The 22,719-nt window shown below is 38.5% G+C and overlaps 1 protein-coding gene across 5 annotated transcripts; it reads left to right on the top strand.

Moving 5' to 3' along the window:
• Nucleotides 1-465: 465 nt before the first annotated feature.
• klhl32 (kelch-like family member 32) lies at nucleotides 466-21,945 on the top strand. 5 transcript variants are annotated; one of them, XM_067448399.1, is made up of 12 exons: nucleotides 467-675; nucleotides 1,286-1,500; nucleotides 2,677-2,786; nucleotides 4,313-4,493; nucleotides 10,572-10,679; nucleotides 11,479-11,577; nucleotides 13,090-13,305; nucleotides 16,214-16,940; nucleotides 17,083-17,141; nucleotides 20,327-20,519; nucleotides 20,796-20,890; nucleotides 20,972-21,945. In XM_067448399.1, the coding sequence occupies exons 3-12, from the start codon at nucleotides 2,764-2,766 to the stop codon at nucleotides 21,131-21,133; spliced, it is 1,863 nt and encodes a 620-aa protein (XP_067304500.1). In that variant the 5' UTR covers nucleotides 467-675; nucleotides 1,286-1,500; nucleotides 2,677-2,763; the 3' UTR covers nucleotides 21,134-21,945. The 5 variants fall into 5 exon arrangements, with proteins under 5 accessions (XP_067304503.1, XP_067304500.1, XP_067304501.1 ...); XM_067448400.1 differs by lacking the exon at nucleotides 467-675 and having other exon boundaries at nucleotides 1,272-1,500; XM_067448401.1 differs by lacking the exons at nucleotides 467-675; nucleotides 1,286-1,500 and having other exon boundaries at nucleotides 2,691-2,786; nucleotides 4,244-4,493.
• Nucleotides 21,946-22,719: the final 774 nt, after the last annotated feature.

Here is a 22,719-nt window from a genome sequence, read left to right as displayed (position 1 = left end):
CTAGTGCCAGCTGGGGCCTCAACATGATTTTTATTAGCCTACTTTTAAAAGTGTGATTTCTGGACCTGAAAAAGTCATGTAAATACAATCTTAAAACGCCATTGTGCATTTTTATAATCAACATAGGCCTTAATAGATTCTAGCCATGCTCATTTTTTTTACTCTTTTATTTTTACACAATACAATTTAGCCTATTTAATAAAAAAGTTCCCATAATAATTAAAATTACAGGCTTAACAATTATCAATTGTACACTAACAATTGGACATATCAGTTTCAATAATGAAGCTATAAACAACATATCAAACCTCAGCATGTGCCTCTTTCTGATTTAATAACAAAATCGCAGAACGTTTTAGCCATGATGATAACGTATCATATGCTAGTTAGTTATGAAAAGTACAAATGCTCCTTGCACTTCATATTCGGCGCCTCGTGGACACGCATGATCCCGGGCATGTGACCGCAAGAGGCGGGGACTGATTAAGACTAGCGTTTTACAGTAGCTTAGACGCATCGGGCATAGACGTAGCGAGCGAGTTGCACCCCAGTCTCTGACAGTTTTCTCTTGGGGTCGATGCAGATATTTTGTTTGGGTCAGTCAAAGTTGATAAGTGACCCGACGTCGGATAACATTGTCATTTTGACCGAGAGAAGAAGACACTGGACGCGAAGGTACACTGTGTTCGTGCGCTTTTTAGCCCTTGAATGTTTGTATATTTACGACATGTCTAACATACAGAAACGTTAAGACAGTGTTTACAGATGGATGCTGAAGGGATGTACCGAGACAGCTGAATGTCATGAGGTTGCAGTTGGGCGGGTCTTCAGTGAGGATTACATTTATTGTTGCCCAAATATTCTCTTGGTTCTGCCCTGTTGCTAGGAGACCTTTGACAGTTGAGGTTTAAAAGTGATTGTGGAAGCACTCTAATCTGCATTTAGTAACAGCTTTCATTTGGGTTCGTGACGCAATAAATGTGTCAAAATAATATTAATAACAGACATATCACCTGCCTACATGTTGTTATTTTAGTAATATAATCTACACGTTGATTTTAACTCGATATCTTGGTATCTTAAACTGTCATTTAGTTTGATGGATTAAGGGTGCACTCTGGTTAAGTAGGTCAGTGACAGGCTGGAATGATGGATGGGACCATTTGAGTGACAGACCAAAGCTATTAAAATATCTGTAGTTTGTAATACTGTATCATGGACATTAGTTGTATTGCTTTCTCCCTTTCTCCTCTATCGTCCGTGGACTACAATCTGCTGGATGAAGGTCATTTTGTAATCAGATCAATATCTGCTGGGATGGCTCAGACACGATGGGCCGTTAGGCTCCAATAAGTCCTGCATCAGATCACCTACTCTCTGCCTTGATACCATTTGACCATCACATGTGGTTCAATGACAGGAGCTGCACAGACTGTTTTAGGATCAGAATGAACTTTGCCTGTAGCTGTTTTGTATCCAAACACATTGCGCATCCATAGGGTGAGTGGTGTTTTTAATATTCCTTAATATGTATTAATATTTTGTTTTCTTTGGATACATATTACTGCATGACGAATCTTTTGAAAAACATAATATTTCATTTTTATTTCTTATTTATATTTTTATTTTCATACAGAAAGTAATGCTTGGGTTAGTTCACCCCAAAATGAATGTTTTCACCCTCATGTTTTAAACCTATAAGACTTTAGTTCAACTTCTGAAACCTAAACTAATATTTATTTTAGTCTAAATTTTAGGAATAGATTATAGTCACAAAATAAACATTGGTCATTGGTCAGTGAACATAAGCTCAGCTCAACCGAACTTGTTTGACAGACCAGAACAAACCTTTTGTGGAAGCTCAAATGTGCTACATAAGACACAAGAATGAACCTCATTGGTTCTCACACATCAAGCGAACATGATTGAGCTTCCATTTATCATTGGTTAACTGATGTGCGAGTTGATAAATGTTTGTATGTAAATACATACCTAAATTCAATCTGTTCATCTTATAAAGTGATTGTGTCTCTTCAGAAAATTTGGACTAAGCCGCTTAGTTCATTAGTTTTACTAGTTTTATTAGTTTAGTTTTTTTAAAGTGTCAAAGTGGTAGTTGCATAGATGGTCAATGGAGGAAGAGATAATTCTCTCAGATTTCATGGAAATTTATTCATTTGTGTTCCGAAGATGAATGAAAATCTTACTGGTATGTAAGTGTGAGTAAATGATAGATTTTTTTTTTTAAGTTTTATATTATTTATAAAACTTTTAAGATTATTTTTTGCCACATTACTGTTATTTTCATGGCAGCAAAGCACATATAATCCACATTTTTTCATAGTTTTTTGTGTGCAATTTTCACTATTCTCAATTCTTATTAGATATTTTATTGTAAGATAGTGTTTATTGTAAGATAGTAATACAAATCTGATGACACAATGATTTTTACACTTCACTTACAGCTTAGAAAGCTTATAGCATGTAGCATACATCAGATATGTTTCTCGAGGGATATTTCACTCAGTTCAAGGCAAATCATTTCAGTCTTTAAAATGCTCTTCATCTCAGTAGCTCCATCGAGATGCTCTGATGTTCAGGCTATCATTGGCTTCTCAGATATGCAGCTGTCCTTATTCACTCTGCATCTTTTCTGTTTCTGTTCTCTCACTATAGAGTGCTGCACATGCTCAGTCGGGCCTGTCTGGTGTTTTATAGTATCAACAGGAAGCATTCCTTCCTCCTTTTCTCTCCTCCAGGAGCATGCCTTCTGAGCCTCCTCTCAGGTACATTATGCACTTCTTTTTCTACCTGTCTACCATCTGTGGTGAGTTTTAATTTGATGTAGACGCTGCTGGATTTGATGGGAAGTGTTGTGACATGGTCAGAATTATTTAAAGAGCTCTGGGGGATATCTGAGGTCATCCGTAGCTTTCATCTCCCAGAAGGCTGTACTACTCTGAGTAAAAGCAATGCTGTAAAAATTTTTTGTTGAATATACTGCAAAAAATAAAATAAAAAATACAATGATGATGCCACTGACATTGCAGGTGGTCTGTTCATATAAGATTAAAATCATGTACTAAGATTAATATGAACCTATTTTGTTACTGCAAAATATAGTGAAAACAACACAGTTATGGAGAATCACATGATGACTTCATCAGTACCCCCCAATGACAGAGCACAGTGTCACCCACATAAAGACCACCAGGGGAATGCATCACTCTATAATAATGCAAATATCATGAATGAAATGTAAATGGTAGCATTTAGCATGCCAATGTGAATAACTAACAAAAACAGGATGAAATATAATGTAGGGGCTTCTAGTAATACCCATATGCATATAAATTCAAAAGAGGTTCATACTTTTTACTAATTGAAAATGTAATTTTGTTGTAAAAATGCATATATTACCTTGTTAAAATGTTATCAATATAATATAAATTAAAATTTGTTTTATATAATTATGTAAATAAAGTACATACCATATAATGCATGATTTTATATATATATATATATATATATATATATATATATATATATATATATATATATATATATATATATATATATATATATATATATATATATATATATATATATATATATATATATATATATCAGTGATGCGCAGTTTAATTCAAAATGAGCGGGTGCCTGCGGTTGCCCGTGGTTATGAGACATCCAAAAATATTTTTAAGGATATTCGGGTCACGGGCGGTCAGGTCGTTTCAAATAAAGATGCTAATTAAACCTTTGTAATTTATGTAATACTAGACACAATTTACTATGAAATACATTGGCAAAGAGGATCCTTTGCGTTCCATCATAAGTGCAGCCAGTGAGAGCCATTTACCATATAATATGGTCGTGATTTAATGTAATTAATGTAATGGTAGTTAAATTAATAACAAAGATCTTCGATAAATTAATAATAGTAAATCTTTAAATATGTTTCATGTGGTGTTTTATTAATCATATGTTTAATGTGATAAAGTAAAGTTAATCATTTAACAGGTTTTAACTATAGAATTTCTGAAGTATTTTTCAGTGTACAGAGTACAGAGTCCCATAGAATGAGAGCTAAATCTGAATGTGTTGTCCTGAAAAGAGCTATTCAGGGCCATGGGAGCAGTGAGAATCAATGATATCTCACATACTGAATAGACGTATTGATAGACCTATAGTGGACAGCAGGGTGAAAGATACATGCACACTTCATTGTTTTTGGGCACAGGCTTCCATGATGAGATGTTCACAAAGTCCAAGCACGGGCTTGTCTTGCAGTGATGCTCTTGTGTCTCAGCTCTCAGGACATGCTGACAGGACAGAGGCTGTGTCAATCCAAATCCCACCAGGACTCTGTCCTCTCTGCCCTTAATCAGCAGCGCAAGGACGGACTGCTCTGCGATGTCACCCTGGTCGCCGGGGAACAGAAGTTTCACGCTCACAAGGCAGTCCTGGCAGCCTGCAGCGATTACTTCCGGGTGAGTTTGTACACTCTGCAGGTTCCATCTCGCTTCCCCCAGAAACATGATCAGCGAGAGTGTTTGCCATACAATTTACTTTAGGTTTCTATGCTCTGTAAACATCCACACTTATTCTGGCATCTATTAAAGGAACAGTTCACCTACAAATCTTGAAATCATGCTTTGGTAAATCATAATTAGGACTTAAAAAGTCAAAATTATGGCATACTAAGACATTGACAAACACATAATTATGAAAAAGCAGACTTGGGAAAAAGTTTGAATTAAGTAATTCATAATTTTGACTTTATCTCATAATTATTACTTAAAGGTGCACTGTGTAGGATTTTAGCAGTAAAATATCCATAACCCACCAGTGCAATGTTATATATTTTGGTCAGTTAAGTTCTTACAATATCCCAAATGTTTCCAACAATTTGTAAATTGTGAGAAAATTGCTATTTTAACCATGGAGCTGGGACGTCTGAGGGAGTCGCCTGTCAATTGTGCCATATCTGCGTGACCTGCGTGATCTCTGTTTTTGGTTTTATTTGGCAGAAACGCTTTACTTTTAGCAGTGTGTAACAAGTGTCACATCAGCCACTGGGCGAACGCACAGAGTAATGTCATAACATCCTTTTAAACACACTTAAATGTATCTGATATGATAAACACAGCTGCGTTACCTCATACTCATGACCGGAAATGCAGGGTTGCCAACTTTTAAGTTTAGGTTGGAGTGAGATTTTTTGAGGGCGGGGGGGGGGATCTGCTTTTGATCTTGATTCAGTATCAGTTTATATCTAGTATATATACTGTACATAATAATATGTTTGTTTTGGCACTAGTTTAAACATTTCTTGGGTCAAATTATATGTGCCATTCCTTAATATTCACTTGTGACTGCTTATATAAGTATCATTATTCATTAAAAAGATTAGGATGCAAGTTATTTAAGTTTTGAAATTTCACATTTAAAGAAATCTAGTGTTTGATCATCATATCTAAATATTTATTAGAATGCAAAGACTGCAATATATTTTTGAGCAACTAGATTAGATACATGTATATTTATTAAAGAGCCATAAGGCACCTAATGGCATTACAAATAAACATTAATATTTTTTAGCCACAAAATGACTCTAATTTGCCTCTTTGAATTGGAATTCTCTATTTTAATATTAATTACTACACTAATTGTAATATAAATTTTAGAAGAAATACAAATATTAGAAGAAAAATATTTTAAGTGGTCATTTATTGACAATAATTGTTGCACAAATAGTATTTAGTACCAAAAGATCTCCTCAAAATATTCAATAAATATAATTTAATGAGTATGAGTGTGACCTATTAGTAAGGAATACCTGAGGGCTAAATACAAGAATAACATTAATGTTAACAATGTTGAATCTCTATCACTCTCCATAATAAAACGATCCTGTAAATATGGCTGACTTAATAATCAATAAACACTAACACTATGCTGTACTGTTTACCAAAACTTGCAGCAAACATCTATATGGTGAAACTGTTGTGTATCCGCTTAAGCCATTTAAATTCATTGGCACGGCGCTAGAAGTATTGAGCGCTCATGGGCCACGTGACCAGCGCGCACCGCAGGGAGACGAGAGCATGCAACTCCGCTTTTCAACGCCTCTGGCTTTAACATTATGCCACATTAGCGCCAAAACGCTTATTATTGTTTGAATTTCATTAAAACACATTTAAAAAAATTAAAGCTTATAGCTTTGTTTAATATCAAAAGCAGGTTTGGCAATTTGGTGTGAGATTGAGTTGGGCGGAGTGAGAGCGTGAGACAGAGCCTAAAAGCGTGAGTATCACGCCAGATGCGTGAGAGTTGGCAACCCTGGGAAATGGCGCTGGTGCCCCGTCATAATAAAAGCTGTGTTGCACTTCAATCTCTCCTTTGCTCAGCTCCTTCAACATTTGTCCTGCTCTGCTTCATACTACAGTAAAGTTAAAAGGTTACTTCAGCGATTAGCATATGGCTTTGTATCAGTAGAAACCCTGGAGAATATTCAAATTATTGTGCTTTCCCTCCTCATATCTCCCTGAGACGAGAGATTTATGCATTTTATTTCTGGAAAAATTCCTCCTATGATGCAAAATGATGATTTTTGCATCATAGGAGGAATGTTTGCCCAGAGGCTAAAGACTACAGCCAGCAGAGGGAGCCATTTCCGCATGTTTTGAATCCAGCATTGGGGGATGGGAGATTACACTCAGCTCGCAGGGAGAGCTCAGCTTGCAGACAGGATCATTTAAACGGAGCTATGGTGAGCAATGTAAGTCTTTTAACTTCTCAAATTCATTTCTATGAAAGTTAAGCTTGCAAAGGCATGAACTGAAACACGCCAGACTGAACTCGCGTTGTGAATGTATGCCGCGAGTGTAGTCGCGATTACCTCAGCTCTCATCACTCGTGCAGTCAGTGCTCAGTGCTGTGAGACTCGCGCAGTGACTCGCTCGTTATATTGAACAGACACGTTCAGTTTTTATTTGTAGTGTCTTCTTCAACTCAGTCACTGTAATGAAGTTGGTGGCGTTGGGAATGGCACAGGGCAGCGAAGCATTCTGGGAATTGTAGTCTTTCATCCCCATGGGACAAAAATACATTTTCTGTCTTTTCTCAGTCTAGAAGACACCAAATTCAAAAATAATTTCACATTTCTACTACATTGATGACCCAGTTTAAATACAGATTCACCTTCCCAGCGCTGAAGTACCCCTTTAATAATCGCATCCATGAACATGATTTCTGCCTGAGTCCTATCCCAATTATTTTCCACTGGCTGTGATGTGAGAAAACCACATGTACTCAGAACTTGCCGCCTTTATTTTGAATGGGTGCCCTCTAGTGGACAGAAAAGTTACATAGTGTAGCTTTAATGTCATAATTTAGATTTTGATATCTCATAATTATTTTTTATTTCATAATTATGCTTTACCAAAGGAGGAACAAAGCTTCCGTAGATATCCATTCTTTATGCTGTATCAAAATGTTTTATGACAGGTTTGAAATCATTGTGAAATTAAAGGGGTACTTCAGCGCTGGAAAGATGAATCTGTATTTAAACTGGGTCATTAATGTAGTAGAAATGTGAAATTATTTTTGAATATGGTGCCTTCTAGACTGAGAAGACAGAAAATGTATTTTTGTTTAATGGGAATGAAACACTACAATTCCCAGAATGCTTCGCTGCCCTGTGAGGCCATTCCCAAAGCCACCGCTACTGGATTACAGTGACTGAGAGAACAGACACTACAATTAAATACTGAACATGTCTGTTCAATATAATGATCGAGTTGCCGCGTGAGTCTCACAGCACTAACTCAGATTAGGAGTCAGATTACATTTAACGTCATCAATGAGCTGTTGAGCTCTCATGATGAGAGCTGAGGAAATTGCGACCACACTCGCGGCATACAATATTTTGATTATACTCCAGGGTTTCTACTGATACAAAGCTATATGCTAATCGCTGAAGTAACCATTTAAGAGAGCTGTACAGCATCGTTGTCTTTCTTTATATGGAAAAGAGCAGCATAAAGACACGATTGAACTATCTTCTTTTTTGTTCCACAGAAGTCATAAGGGTTTGGAACAGTGTGATAATGAAAAAATGACAACAGGATTTTTTTCTTTTTAGCTGCAAAATCCTGATGCAAATATGTACAGTTCACACGGGAGACGAGAGAGCAACAGACGGGAAATGAAAAATCGTCAGCGGCCTGGAAACCGTATCAGTGAGATTTGATTTTGGTTTGTTCAAAAGATTACAAAGAAGAAATACATCTAGCCCTGCAACAGAGGGAAAGATTATGTGCACAGTCCAAAGAACAGAATTAAATAGGGCAGGTATATTTATCTCTATATGTCTCATGGGAAGCTCTCTACCTCTGTTGGGCTGAAATGATAAGATAGTATCCCTCTGTTTTTGATTTTAGCCCTTGGTTTCTGATGAGGACACCTTCTGCTGTTGTTATCAAATGGCTGGCTAAGCCTAGTCGTAGCTTATGTAAAACATGGACTGATCAAATGCTTTAGTCAATATATATTTGTTGTGTAAAGAAATCAAAGCAAGCTGGTGGCTCTGTTTGACAGCTACCCTTTGACAAAGTATGTCTACAAGGTTTGTATTATTCCTGAGTTCTATTAGGTGGAACGGTTGAATAGGTTTAAATAGACAGGCGTGTTTCATGCTCAATTGTGAATACCAAAATGAGTTGAAAATGAATCCCTATTGCCAGTATTTAACTTTGACATATTAATGGTCCTGCCTTGTTTGTGAATTAATTATACCTCCAATTTTAGCGCTTGTTGAAGAGAGGCGTATTATTCATCATCTGAAACCACCCAGAACCAAAGAATTTCTGGAAAACCTCTCAGAACCCTAGCAACTACTTAGAATCTCTCAGACAGCCATCCAGAACTATGTAGAATTGTGGCAGTGAGGTTTGTACGGTCACATTTTTTTGATGCAGCTATGCCAGAAACACTGTTGTAAGGCATTGAATAATTCTTAATTTTTATATGGTTCAAAAAGCATGTGTTGTAAACTAATTAGCTCGCAATGCTGCTGTCTGACCAGCCTGTGTTGCTTTCCCAAGGTCAGAAGTCATCCAGCCAGACATGTGACACAGGACTGGTCATCCTTATTACCCACAATCCCCTTCCAAAAAAACCCTTAAGTCTTGCTTATGGGCATTGGTGTCCTAGTAAGGAGCTCTCCGAGTAGCTGTCAACAAACCAGCAACCCTTATCTCTAATGAGTCCTTTTGAAAGTCTGAATGTGAGCTGCGGTCAGTTATTAAAAACGTGCCACTCTTAAAATAGAAAATAGTAGAACACGGTAGACTTTTCCAGGCACTTTAAATGTGACATACTGCTGGGGGAACTACTAGGTGATGTTTCAAAGATAAAAGATGATAAACACTTTGCATCTATTTTTAGCACACGGCAGCTTCAGATGGAGCTAAGACCTGCATTAATGTCTATTGATTGTTTCAAAAGACTATGCACTGACACTAATTTTAATACAGAATTGATTGATTTTAGGCCACGTGAAATCACAGAGATGGGTCATTGCATGCTGAGGTACACAGTCCGCAAGAATGATGCAGTGGTGTAAAGCACGCTGCCACTGGACTCTAGAGCAGTGGAGACATGTTTTCTGGAGTGACTAATCATGTTCATCTGTCTGGCAAGCTGATGGACGAGGCTGGGTTTGGGGGTTGCCAGGAGAACGGTACTTGCCTGACTGCATTGAGACAAACATAAAGTTTGCTGGAGGGGGGGTTATGGTGTGGGGTTGTTTTTCAGGGGCTGGCCTTGGCCCCTGAGTTCTAGGGAAATAACTCTTAATGCTTCAGCATACCAAGACATTTTGGACAATTTCATGCTCTTAACTTTGTGGGAACAGTTTGGGTTGAAACTGTTATAGCTGCAAAGGGTGGGCCAAGTCCATATAAAACCCTACAGAATAAGAATGGGATGTAATTAAAGTTTATGTGCATGTAAATGCAAGCTTTTGGCAATATGGCGTGTGTGTGTGTGTGTGTGTGTGTGTATATATATATATATGAGAGAGAGAGAGAGAGAGAGAGAGAGAGAGAGAGAGAGAGAGAGAGAGAGAGAGGTATATATAGATATAGATTACAGTTTTTATTTCACACAGGAAATTCATCATTAGGAGCAGTTAGGTTTGATCAGTGGAGTTTGGTGGGTGTAATGATGATCCAATGTCCTTTGACTTCCTCTTCTCCATGGGCTTTGATCAATGACCATCCTACACTCACTCTGTGACAGAAATCAATGCTTTTGATTAGTGTACCCTGCCAGAGAACACAGCGGGACAGTACTGGCCTCTTGGATCTCTTTATTCTTTTTGTGTGAAAGTACAGTATGCACTGATTGATGGTCATGGACTCAATTTCATTCTCAGTTTGAAACTCTTTAGACTTGAATGAACAGTTTATTGACATTTTCTTTTAACAGCTATTTACAGGATGCTATATCTAGTTCTGTGGTGCATCCTGCTTATGAGTTTGTGTGTGTGTGTGTATCTTCAGGCCATGTTCAGTCTCTGTATGGTGGAGAGTGAGGCAGATGAGGTAACTCTCCAGGGTGTGACTAGCGTCGGACTGAAGCACGCACTGGACTTCGCCTACACAGGCCAGGTAAATTCAGCATAGCCCACACAGTAACATACAGCCAGAACATGCAAAACAAACAAAATTCCCAGTGCCTCAAGCAAAGACAGGTCTCTAGATTCTGGAAAGATCCCATTATGAATCATACGTAGCAGAAAGTGAAAAACTTGTGAATAATCATATTTATTCTGGAGCTTCACAAATGGGCTTGCATACTTAATTTTATTATTATTATTAGTATTATTTCTGAAGGCTCGTGAGACACTGAAGACTGGAGTAATGTCGCTGAAAGGTTTTTTTTAATTGTAATAATATTTCACAGTATTAATGTTTTTTTTTTTTTTATCAAATAAATGCAGCCTTGCAGCCATTCAATGTATAAATGAATGGGCAAAATTGTAATGCACACTATTCTTACAGTTAAAAGACGTACGTGTATGTGCTGTAACTGGACCAGCCTAATAGTTTTTTTTGTGTGTGTGTTTTTTTGCATGATTTGAGCTAACCATCATTTTGTGGCTTATTTTGATTTACTTGAACCGCTATGGGAAGTAAGAAGCTTTCTAAAATGTGCTTCCTTATTTTATATGTATGCTTTTGTATTGCCATATAATGCACATTAATAATGACTATATGTTTAAAATATTAAATATATTTGTTGTTTTTTATAAAGCTGGGTTATGCAACATTTTTATACACGTTTTAACACAGGGTCCCTGCTCCGACTCTTTCTTCATTAAGGGATCCATGGCCTGAAAAAGGTTGAAGACCCCTGGTTTGAATATTGGTTTCTTACAATAGTCTTACTCAGGCCCTTTGTCTGTAGATCCTGCTGGAGCCAGGAGTGATACAAGACGTCCTGTCTGCTGGAAGCCACCTTCAGCTGCTGGAACTGCTCAGCCTCTGTTCCCACTATCTCATTCAGGTGTGTATATGGATTGTTTCTGCCTTAAAGGGTTAGTTCATCCAAAAATGACATTGATGTCAATAATGACTCACACTAATGTCGTTCCACACCCGTAAGACCTCTGTTCATCTTCAGAACACAGTTTAAGATATTTTATATTTAGTCTGACAGCTTATCTAAGTGTAGGCACACTATACTGTCCATATCCAGAAAGGGAATAAAAACATCATCAAAGTAGTCCATATGTGACATCAGTGGGTTAATTATAATCTCTTGAAGCATCGAAAATACATTTTGGTCCAAAAATAACAAAAACTACGACTTCTCTTCAGCGTTTGTTTTCAAACCTCAAATAAAGATTCAAACGATTATGAATCAGCGTATTGATTCATGATCCGGATCGCCAATGTCAAGTGATTTCAGCAGTTTGACACGCGATCCGAATCATGAATCAATGAAACGCTGATTCATAATCGTTTGAATCTTTATTTGAGGTTTGAAAACAAACGCGGAAGAGAAGACAATGCTGAATAGTCGTAGTTTTTGTTATTTTTTGACCAAAATGTATTTTCGATGCTTCAAGAGATTCACATATGGACTACTTTTATTCCCTTTCTGGACATGGACAGTATAGTGTGCATACACTTAGATACGCTGTCAGACTAAATATAAAATATCTTAAACTGTGTTCTGAAGATGAACGGAGGTCTTATGGGTGTGGAACGGCATTAGGGTGAGTCATTAATGAAATCAATTTCATAACATGCAACGTTTTGGGAAAGCTTATTTTGTGATTTCAGAAAGTGCTACATATAACACTACTGTGTAATAATCAGTAATCATTTTGCAAAAGTTCTACTCATTTCATGCTTCTTACTGCACTTTTTTATAGGAGTATTTATGAAAAAATGCTGTCATCATTGATTCATCCTTCATTGATTTGAGTGTATTTCACAGTTTTACATGCTCTTATCAATTTGATTCCAATTAATGTAGACTACACAAATAACCATAACATTATCATAGTGGTACTCTATATGAATGCCCAATTTTGCCCTCTTTCTGCAGAATTCTATAGATTTATCCCATAATTTAGCCCAGAAACTGTGAAAAATATCTGATCTGATTCATATTTCATCACTTCCTTTAAAATGTGCTTGTTATTGAGTTGAACCAGTAGATGGCAGTCAGTCTCTGTGTGAAGTGTCTTTCTTTATCCTGCCTATGGGGAGCATCCTGATTAGATTTATGTCTCCGTTGTTCCTTCTTTTACTTAAGGGTTTCCAGTATATATTTTTGCTCTCCCAACTCTCTTGAGCTCCCAATAATCATTTATCATAACTTAATTTTTTTTCTCCATTATATTAAATGTATTTATGGAGGTGTCTATTATTGTATGTGTTTGTGTGCTTGTATGTTTCAAGGCATGAGAGATTTCATTTTAGACTGCAATGCTCAACTAGTTTTCATGCATGAATAAAACATCCCCCCTGACTGTGAATCTGTCTGTATTTATATCTGTGCCTGTAGGAGCTGAACAGTTTTAACTACCTGGACCTGTACAGGCTGGCAGACCTCTTCCACTTGCCGGCCCTGGAGGAAGCAGTGGTGGGCTTTCTGGTGGATCACCTCTCAGAGCTGCAGAAGAACAGACAAGAGGAAGTGCTGCTCCTACCGTATCGGCTCCTCAGGGAAGTGCTAAAAAGCGACCGCCTCACCTCTCTCAGTGAGGAGGAGATATGGCAGGTGTGTGGGTTGCAAATTCACAGACTTTACCTCTTGGAGACATCTCTGAACGTCTTAGGTTGCTTTAATGCTAAATATTAGCATGGGGTTTAAAATTCTGAAAACATCACAACAAAAGAACAGTTATGAAATATGTACGTTTCCATTTCTAGCTCACTAATGTGAGCATATTTGTTCAGATGTTTGTCAAGCTCAGGATGCTTTTTGGAACATTTTGGAGTCACATTGGACAATTTGATCATCAGGTTTGCTTAAATGCTGTCATTAAAGCAGAAGACAACTTTGTAATTAATGTATATTTTTAGTTCAACTTTACATTTAAATAATTATGCATGTAATATAATTTGGTCATGAAAAATTTACTGAATAAGAAAACAACATCTCAGACTTTTGGACCCCATGACAATCTCTATAACAGCTGCCAAACACAAAGCGTGATTAAGTAAATCTGAATGCTTAAGGTCATATTCACACACACTCCGCCTGTTTAATTTACGGTGTAAGAGTGAGAAAAAAAGGTGTACGGACAATGTGAGCTTGTGCGTGTGTATGTACACACGGGCGGAGGCTGTAGTTGGGGGCTTGTGGTGTGACTATTCATTTGCACCAATCAGGCACCCCCCACCCTCCCTCCCCCCCAACCCTACCAGCCTCTCTCTGATTAGGCCCACCGCGGCTCCATCAGCGCCTCAATCCCCCAGCTGTCACTCCGGCCGCCCTACTGATTGAAAACAATCAGGCCTCTGATGGCACAATTACCCTGACCCTTTAACCAGTCGCTGCTGCCATAATCAGGCCCTGATTAGGCTGCTTTGGGCCTCCTTCACTTTGCAGAGAAGGTTAATTTGGGCATCAGACGGAAGCGTGATGGGCACAGGGGCTGGTGCTGCTGTCCGCCAGTCCGAACGTGCGCCCGCCAATGCTACCCTCGATATAGTTTGGCTGTCAATCATCGTCATGCATCGTCTCTGAGTCTCACGCTCTGGAAATCACATTTTCTTCCTCTTTGTTTTTTTTTTTGTTCTTTTTTTTCTTCTCTCGCACTCACTCTCAGTCTGTCTTTCTCCGTGCGGGAGTGGGTGGGGGAGTTCATTTATTTTCTGCCCCGAGGAAGTTCTCTGATCCAGTGTGACCTTCACAGTCAACAGACGCTGCCTCGCTCACACCTCTCTCTCTCTCTCTCTCTCTCTCTCTCTCTCTCTCTCTCTCTCTCTCTCTCTCTCTCTCTCTCTCTCTCTCTCTCTCTCTCTCTCTCTCTCTCTCTCTATCTCTCTCTCTCTCTCTCTCTCTCTCACCCTCCCGCTCCCATTTTCCACTCTCACTCATTCTCTTTCTTCTTCTCTTCTGCTGGCTGTGAAAAGGAGGAGGGTTAAAAAAAAAACAACAACTAAAAATCAGAGAAAGGAAGGAGGCGAAACAGAACCTCAATAGAGCTTTACATGATTAATGACGCCAAGCAGGAATGGAGGGTTTTGCTGAAATCTCTGTACAGTTAAAGCTTAAATGTGTAATTATATAGAAATGCATACTCTATAGGTACCATAAAGGTTATTGGTCAATAATACAGACATTTTCGTTTATTGGAATTGGTCAATTTTGGATATTGGCCATGCTTAGTTGTCACTTAAAGTTAACGTTTCAAACATTAACAATTGAATAATCTGTAATCCATAATATTAAAATTGTGATGCCAAAATTCACTTGTAGCAGATAAACAGATTTTTTTTCTGGTGTTTTTTAGACAATACAATATGAATTTTTTCAGCAATTAATTGCTTATTAGCCAAAACATGTGGGTACATATACAATAGACATTTTAATTAGAGAAACAAAAGTAATATTTAAAAAAAAAAAAATATATAGAAAAATGACTTAATTCAGCTGGAGCATTTCAACAATTTTATTTGTTTTATATATTTATATTTTATTAGATAATATAGTAATTTATCTTTTATCAGCAGCAAAAACGTAAAAATAATAAATATAGCCTTATTGCTATTTAAACAATTTTATAATTGTTTTTTAAAATAATTTGAAAAACGACTTAATCCTTAATATGTGTAAATACGCCACAAGTAGTTTAATGGTCTAAAAAGTGACTTTGCTTTATTTGAGCATCTGACAGAGCAAAATCATCTTAACCAATGGCGCAAGTCTGGGGGCAGGATTACTTGTTCGAACAACCAATGGCAGAAGGGGGGAGTTTTTGGGAAACGTGTTTGACAGCAGTCATTATATTTGCAGTTAGTTGCCGTTAATAGCACAGAAATAACACAATGTACCTTCCTCAAATTAGTGCATTGTAAATCATTTTGTGTAAGTACAATGAAATCGAACCATTTCACTGATGAAAAACTCCAAGAAAAAATATATTACAAGCATTTAAATTTGCCATTTGTGTGTAGGAGACAGCTGCGGAACGTCTAGAGGTGGTGGCCCATGAGCTCGGGATGCTATAATAAGTTCTCTGTCTCTGGGCTGATTGTGTTAAAAGCCACTTTGTTTTCACGAGAGTGGCATCGCTTATCTCCAGCCATCTCCGCCGTACTCGCATGCCTCTGCAGCTAAACAGTCTAGATTGCTCTCAAGTTCAATTAACTCCCCTTTGTCTAACTCCCTTGGCTGTGCCGGAGTGTGTATGTGTGTATGCTTCACACGCACACCTCGCGACTTTGTGTGTGTGCGTGCTCACGGATCCCACCCCACCATCTCATCTGCAGCTGTCTTCTCATCACTGTATAGAGTCACAATATCTTAAGCATTAGCATGCAATGATACAAAGCGTCGGCCCTGCGTAGACAGACAGTATTGTGTGGATGGTGTGAGCTGCAGCCTGTAATATGAGCAGTGTGATCTCCTGATCCCGAATCGGTGCTGAATACTGATGAGCCACTCTGCCCTGCTGTAGTTATTGGTGCGTTGGCTGGAGCACGACTGCAGATACCAGTACATGGAGGAACTGCTGCAACACGTGCGCTACGGCCTGATGGAGGTCTCTGCCCTGCACCGTGTGGCCAGCAGCCACCCCTTCCTCAACTCCAGCAGCACCGTCGCCGCCCTGGTGGAGGAGGCGCTGGACTACCACCGGTCCGTATTCGCACAGCCTTTACGTCAGACGGCCCGCACCACGCCGCGCTTTCAGTCACTAACTTTATATATTATCGGCGGGCGCAAACGGGAGGTCAGCCGTGTGCGGGAGCTGCGCTTTTTCAACCCTGCCGCGCAGGAGCACACACGTGTCTCCGGGGGTTCGAACTGGAGTGAATTAGCACCCATGCCTGCTGGACGAAGTCACCACTGTGTGGCTGTCATGGGCAACTTCCTGTTCGTGGCTGGAGGGGAGGTGGAGCATGCCACCGGAAGGACGTGCGCTGTGAGGACAGCGTGCCGGTACGATCCGAGGGTGAACCGCTGGACTGATATCGCACCGATGAAGTCGTGCAGGGAGCACTTTGTGCTGGGAGCCCTGGGACAGTACCTCTATGCCGTCGGGGGGAGGAATGAACTGAGGCAGGTTCTGCCCAGTGTGGAGCGCTACTGCCCCAAGAGGAACAAGTGGACCTATGTGCAACCTTTCGACCGTTCGCTGTCCTGTCATGCAGGATGCGTGGCTGACGGGCTGCTTTGGGTCTCAGGTAATAATGAATTCCTTTTACCCCACCATTCTGCATATATCAGGAATCTCCCAATGCATGTACAACTCTCACAGGTTCTAGGCCCAAGATTTAAAAGCATCCCTAGCATCAGTTTAACATATAATGGCTTCTTCTGCTGCAGGTGGTGTCACTAACACAGCTCAGTACCAGAATCGACTGATGGTGTATGACCCAGGACAGGTAACATATTGCCTTCATGTGGTTATGTGAGAATAACATGGCTGGTTAGTGCCTTTTACTCATCTTAAAGGGTTAGTTCACCTAAAAATGAAAACTCTGAAATTAATTATTTTCATTATATTTTTGTTGAAATCCGATGGCTCAGAAAGGCCTCCATTGACACCAATGTCATTTCCTCTCTGAAGACACATAAAAGGCACTAAAGACGTTGTTACAAAGCCCATCTTACTACAGTGGCTCTACAATAATTTTATGACGCGATGAGAATAATTTTTGTGCGCAAAAAAACCCCTAAATAACGACTTATAGTGATGGGCCAATTTCAAAACAAAACTTCAAACCGTTATGAATCAGTGTATCGATTATGGATTCGGATCGCCAAAGTCACGTGATTTCAGCAGTTTGGAGGTTTGACACGCGATCCAAATCCTGAATCGATACGCCGATTCATAACGGTTCAAAGCTTTGTTTTGAAATCGGCCCATCACTATATAAGTCCTTATTTTGTTTTTGTTTTTCGCACAAAAACGATTCTTGTCACTTCATTAAATTATTGTAGAACCACTGTAGTGAGATGGGCTTTGTAACGACGTCTTTAGTGCCTTTAATGGGTCTTAAGAGAGGAAATGACATTGTGGCCAATAGAGGCCTTTCTGAGCCATCGGATTTCAACACAAATATCTCCATCTGTGTTCAGAAGATGAACGGAGGTCTTACGGGGGTCGAACGAGGGCAAGTAATTAATGACAGAATTTTCATTTTTGGGTGAACTAACCCTTTAATTTTTTATTTTAATATTATAATATTATATAATAATTAATATATAATATAAAATAATATTATCGATATTAAATAATGATCATATAAATTATTATATCATATTATAGAAATAGAGAGAAAGACAAATTAATACTTTTATCCAGCACAGCAAGGATGCAATACATCGATCAACATGACAGTAAAGACATTTATAATGTTACAAAATAATTATATTCCTTAAATACTGTTCTTTAGAACTGTCTGTTCATCAAGAATCCTGAAAAATGTATAACGGTTTCCACAAAAATATTAAGCAGCAAAACTGTTTTCAACATTGATATTTTTTTGCACAAAATCAGCATATTAGAATATTTTCTAAATGATCTTGTGACAATGATCCTTTGCCATCACATGAATAAATAAAAATGTAAAATATTTTAAAATAGAAAAGTTATTTTAAATTGTAATAATATTTAACAAAATTAGTTTTTTATGTAAAATTAGTTTGATCAAATAAGTGTAGCCTTGGTGAGCATAAGAGACTTCTTTCATAAACATTAATCTCACTGACCCTTAAACTTTTGAACAGTAGCATATAAGATAAACAAAATATGATTGTTAGTGTATATTATAATTGTAGTTACTTTTTCTGAAAATTATAATGTATCTTGATATGTTGATGATCTTAATATGCTACTATAAGTACATGTTTTGTGTCATCAGAAAAGACACACTTTCAGTTTTGTACCAGCTAAAGGATCAACAGCAAAGATAAACATATTATGACCTATTGAAAGGACTGCATCTGTTTTTGAAAAATTACATATGACATCTACCCTGATTAAGGTCAATGGTGTTGCATACGCATTTAACATGCTAATGGAATTTAACATTGAATAGAGATGAAATATGAATTTACATTGGGCTAAAAACAAAACAAAAAACCTGAACCCACGCAAGAGACTTTTTGAATCTTCTACACACCACTGTAATTTATTAATGTTACATTCAAAAAGACTTAAAAATAAGTATCGTATAACTTCTGTGGTCAGTGCAACTGTGTATGTGTTTTCAAAGAGAAATATATAAAAAAAAGAAGAGAGGAGGAAAGAACAGGAGGCAGAGGCTCATTGGTATTCAAAGTGGCTTTGCATTCACCTGCCAGGAACAGCAACCCCCCACCCACACTACCCTCAACAGATGGTCGCCAAACACACACGTGTATATTCACACTCACTCACCACTGCTTGTGCAATCTCTGCATAAACACATTTCACAAATAAATGCAGACACGCATGCACTGGAATATGCTTAATAAACTAATGTTAAATGTTTGTGTTGATAAAGTATTTAAATATATATATATATATATACTGTACACACAGATCAGGCATAACGTAATGACCACCATCCTAATATTGTGTTGGTCCCCCTTTTGCTGACAAACAGCCCTGACCCGTCGAGGCATAGGGTCCCGTAGACCCCTGAAGGTGTGCTGTGGCATCTGGCACCAAGATGTTTGCAGCAGATCCTTTAAGTCCTGTAAGTTGTGAGGTGGGGCCTCCATGGATTTGACTTGTTTATTCAGCACATCCCACAGACACACGATTGGATCGAGATTTGAGTCATTTGTAGGTCAATTCAACAGCTCAAACTCATTGTTGTGCTTCTCAAACCATTCCTGAACCATTTTTGCTTAAACATTATCCTGCTGAAAGAGGCCACAGCCACCAGGTCACATCCACATCCACATCCACATGGATGGCAGGACCCAAGATTTTCATCAGAACATTGCCCAAAGCACAACACTGCCTCTGCTGGCTTGTCTTCTTTCCATAGTGCATCCTGGTGCCATGTGTCCCCGATGTAAGTGATGCACACGCACCCAAGTGATGTAAAAGAAAACATGAATCATCAGACCAGACCACCTTCTTTCATTGCTCCGTGGTCCAGTTCTGATGCTCACATGCCCACTGTTGACGCTTTCGGCTATACAGTGAATCCTTACGTAAATCCTTACGCTTTCCCATTTTTCCTGCTTCTAACACATCCACTTTGAGGAAAAAATATGTACACTTTCTGCCTAATATATCCCACCCACTAACAGGTGCCGTGAGGAAGAGATCATCAGTGTTATTCATTTCACTGTCAGTGGTCATAATGCTATTTCTGATCATGTATATACAGTAAATGAAAAATGTAATGCTTTTCAATTCAAACATTTTCATATTATTTTACATATTCTAGTGAATGTGCAATTTTAACTATACAATTAACCAGTAAAAAAATATTTGACCATGTATTTGGTAAACTCTTTTCCTGGTCAGTTAGTTTGATAGTTTGAAAAGACTTTTGTTTTAAGAACAATTAAAATAAGAATAATTAAGTTTGAATGCTGTTCTTTTGTAATTTCCTCTCTGTCATAGAATCAGTGGCTAGCACGCAGTCCCATGTTGCAGAGGAGGGTGTATCATGTAATGGCGGCAGTCAAAAGGCAGCTGTATGTGCTTGGGGGGAACGATCTGGACTACAACAATGACCGCATCCTGGTTAGACACATTGACACTTATGACATGGACATGGACCAATGGACACGCTGTACATTTGGTCTCCTCACAGGTTACCACTTTTTTTCTTTTCTCTTTAAAACTTGGCTTTTCTGTATACAGTTTTTTACATGGTATTAATGATTCTAGTACACCTTACAAAAAGTGCTAAGATGGTAATGTGTGCAAAAATGGACCAAGTTTACCTGGCGAGACGTTTTTAGAAGCGATAAACTCTTTAGCACAAAATGAGAAACTGTGATTTTTTTTTTCCTTACTGTGCCTGAAAGGGTTAATAGACCATGAAAATTATTTTTTTGTAAGCGTAATCTCTACATTCTCCTCAAAGGCCAAAATGAGGCTGGAGTGTCCGTCCATGATGACAGAGTCTATGTGGTTGGTGGATATTCCATCTGGACAAATGAACCCCTTGCCTGCATTCAGGTGAGTTGACTTGAATTGTGCTTCTTTTGGAATTACAAATTGAATAATTAATGTTGAAATCCTATCATTTGTCTTTGGCAGGTGCTAGATGTGAGCACCAAGGGTAAAGAGGAGGTTTTTTATGGGCCAACGCTCCCGTTCGCTTCGAATGGAGTGGCGACGTGTTTCTTGCCTGCACCGTACTTCACTTGCCCCAACCTGCAGACCCTCCAAGTGCCACATCACAGGATAGGTGCTCTCTAACCTCTCCACTCATAACTCATTGAGGATATTCCCACAAACACACTATGAACCAGTGGAATCATGTGAGAGCCTATTCTACTCCCACAAACTGTGACAGAGAGATGGAGTCATCATTGATCATACATTGATCATTTCGAACCAGTATGAAGTGTTCTGATGGATGTGGACATTCAAAAAGAAGTACAAGAGTTTTTTTTAAATTGTCAAGCTGGACTGGCGTACATGCATTTCTGATCTGGATATGCTATGTTGCTGCACCATACTAATCCAGTTTAACAAGCAATGTAAATCTGGCTGAATGATTGAGAGACAGTCCCAAATGATACACTTGATGCCTATCAAGTCTAAAAGACTGTAGGTTGTGCCCATTGTCATTTGAACATCCAAAAGGCTGCTCATAACTCACAGTTAACTTTCACTCAATCAGTGCACAATTACATCAAAGGAAAAATGCAAAGGCGCATTTGGGACAAGGCTGAAGTGTCAGGGGCGGTTTTCATAGATTCTAGGATTCAATCCACTCTCCTCTCTGACCTTAATTTTCTGCGACTCTATAATGTTGGACACAGCTAAACATCATCAAGTTCCCTTTCATTCCATGTCATTTTCCAGTCTGTCAAACTGTACTTTCTACGAAAACTCAGGATGAAGACCGTATTGTTTACTGAATGTGTATGAACACAGCATCTGCGTCAAAAGCGTTATCTTGACTGTTCTCCATCCTACCACCAAAAAATGCCCATTCCATAAGAAACATGTAAGGGCACACTTTTTTTAAATAATGTCTCTTAATAAATTTATGCAGTTGTGCTATAATGATTACAATGGTGAATTCTTTAATCTTTGATTTACTGGATACAAACAAGAGACGAGCAGTAGCTCGTCTCTCTAACTTCATACCCCAAACCTATTGAATGAGGGAACTTTAAAGTAAGCTGCCTGCATAGATGTTTTTGGCCATAATAAAGCAGCATTGTGCATATCTTTTGTATATATGGCAGGAGAGAGAAAATGTAGACCCTGCTTATTTTGTTTAATATCAAAAAGTAACGAAAATGAGCTGCTTTTATAGGCCATAGCAATTTTGGAACAAGTGCTAATTTGTCACCATAATTATATTATTTAGTCATCTTAGGGGATGGAACTTATTATAACTGTTAAACCATCTAAAAAATAAAAATAAATCTCACAGTAGCTCAATGAATGACGTGAGAGATACACACTGACTGAGGTGAGAGAGACGGTGCGGCTCATTTGATGGCTCTGCTCTAATGAAGTGTGATGGCTGTGCCACACTGTGGGTGCACATGCCGGGTGCAAGAAAGGACTGGGAGCTGAGATGGAAATGGAAGGAATGATTGGGATGGAGGTGAGGTAAGGAAAAAGAAGGGTAGGAGGTAGAGAATGATGAGAGACTCAAGGCAATTTGTGCCCAGAATTGCATGAAGATTGCAAACAGTATGAATAGTTAACGGAAAGGTTTTGTGTCAAGGTGACTGAGGGAGCCATAGGTGTCATTTTTGTGGTTTCATGACTGATTTTGATTACTAGTCTTTTCAGTTGTCAAAAAAGTGGACTACCAAGAA

The sequence above is a fragment of the Pseudorasbora parva genome, chromosome 7 (genome assembly GCF_024679245.1).
Source record: "Pseudorasbora parva isolate DD20220531a chromosome 7, ASM2467924v1, whole genome shotgun sequence".
In the NCBI taxonomy this organism is placed as follows: Eukaryota; Metazoa; Chordata; class Actinopteri; order Cypriniformes; family Gobionidae; genus Pseudorasbora; species Pseudorasbora parva.
Note: the sequence above shows the minus strand (reverse complement) of the source record. Positions and strands in the feature narration are given on the sequence as shown.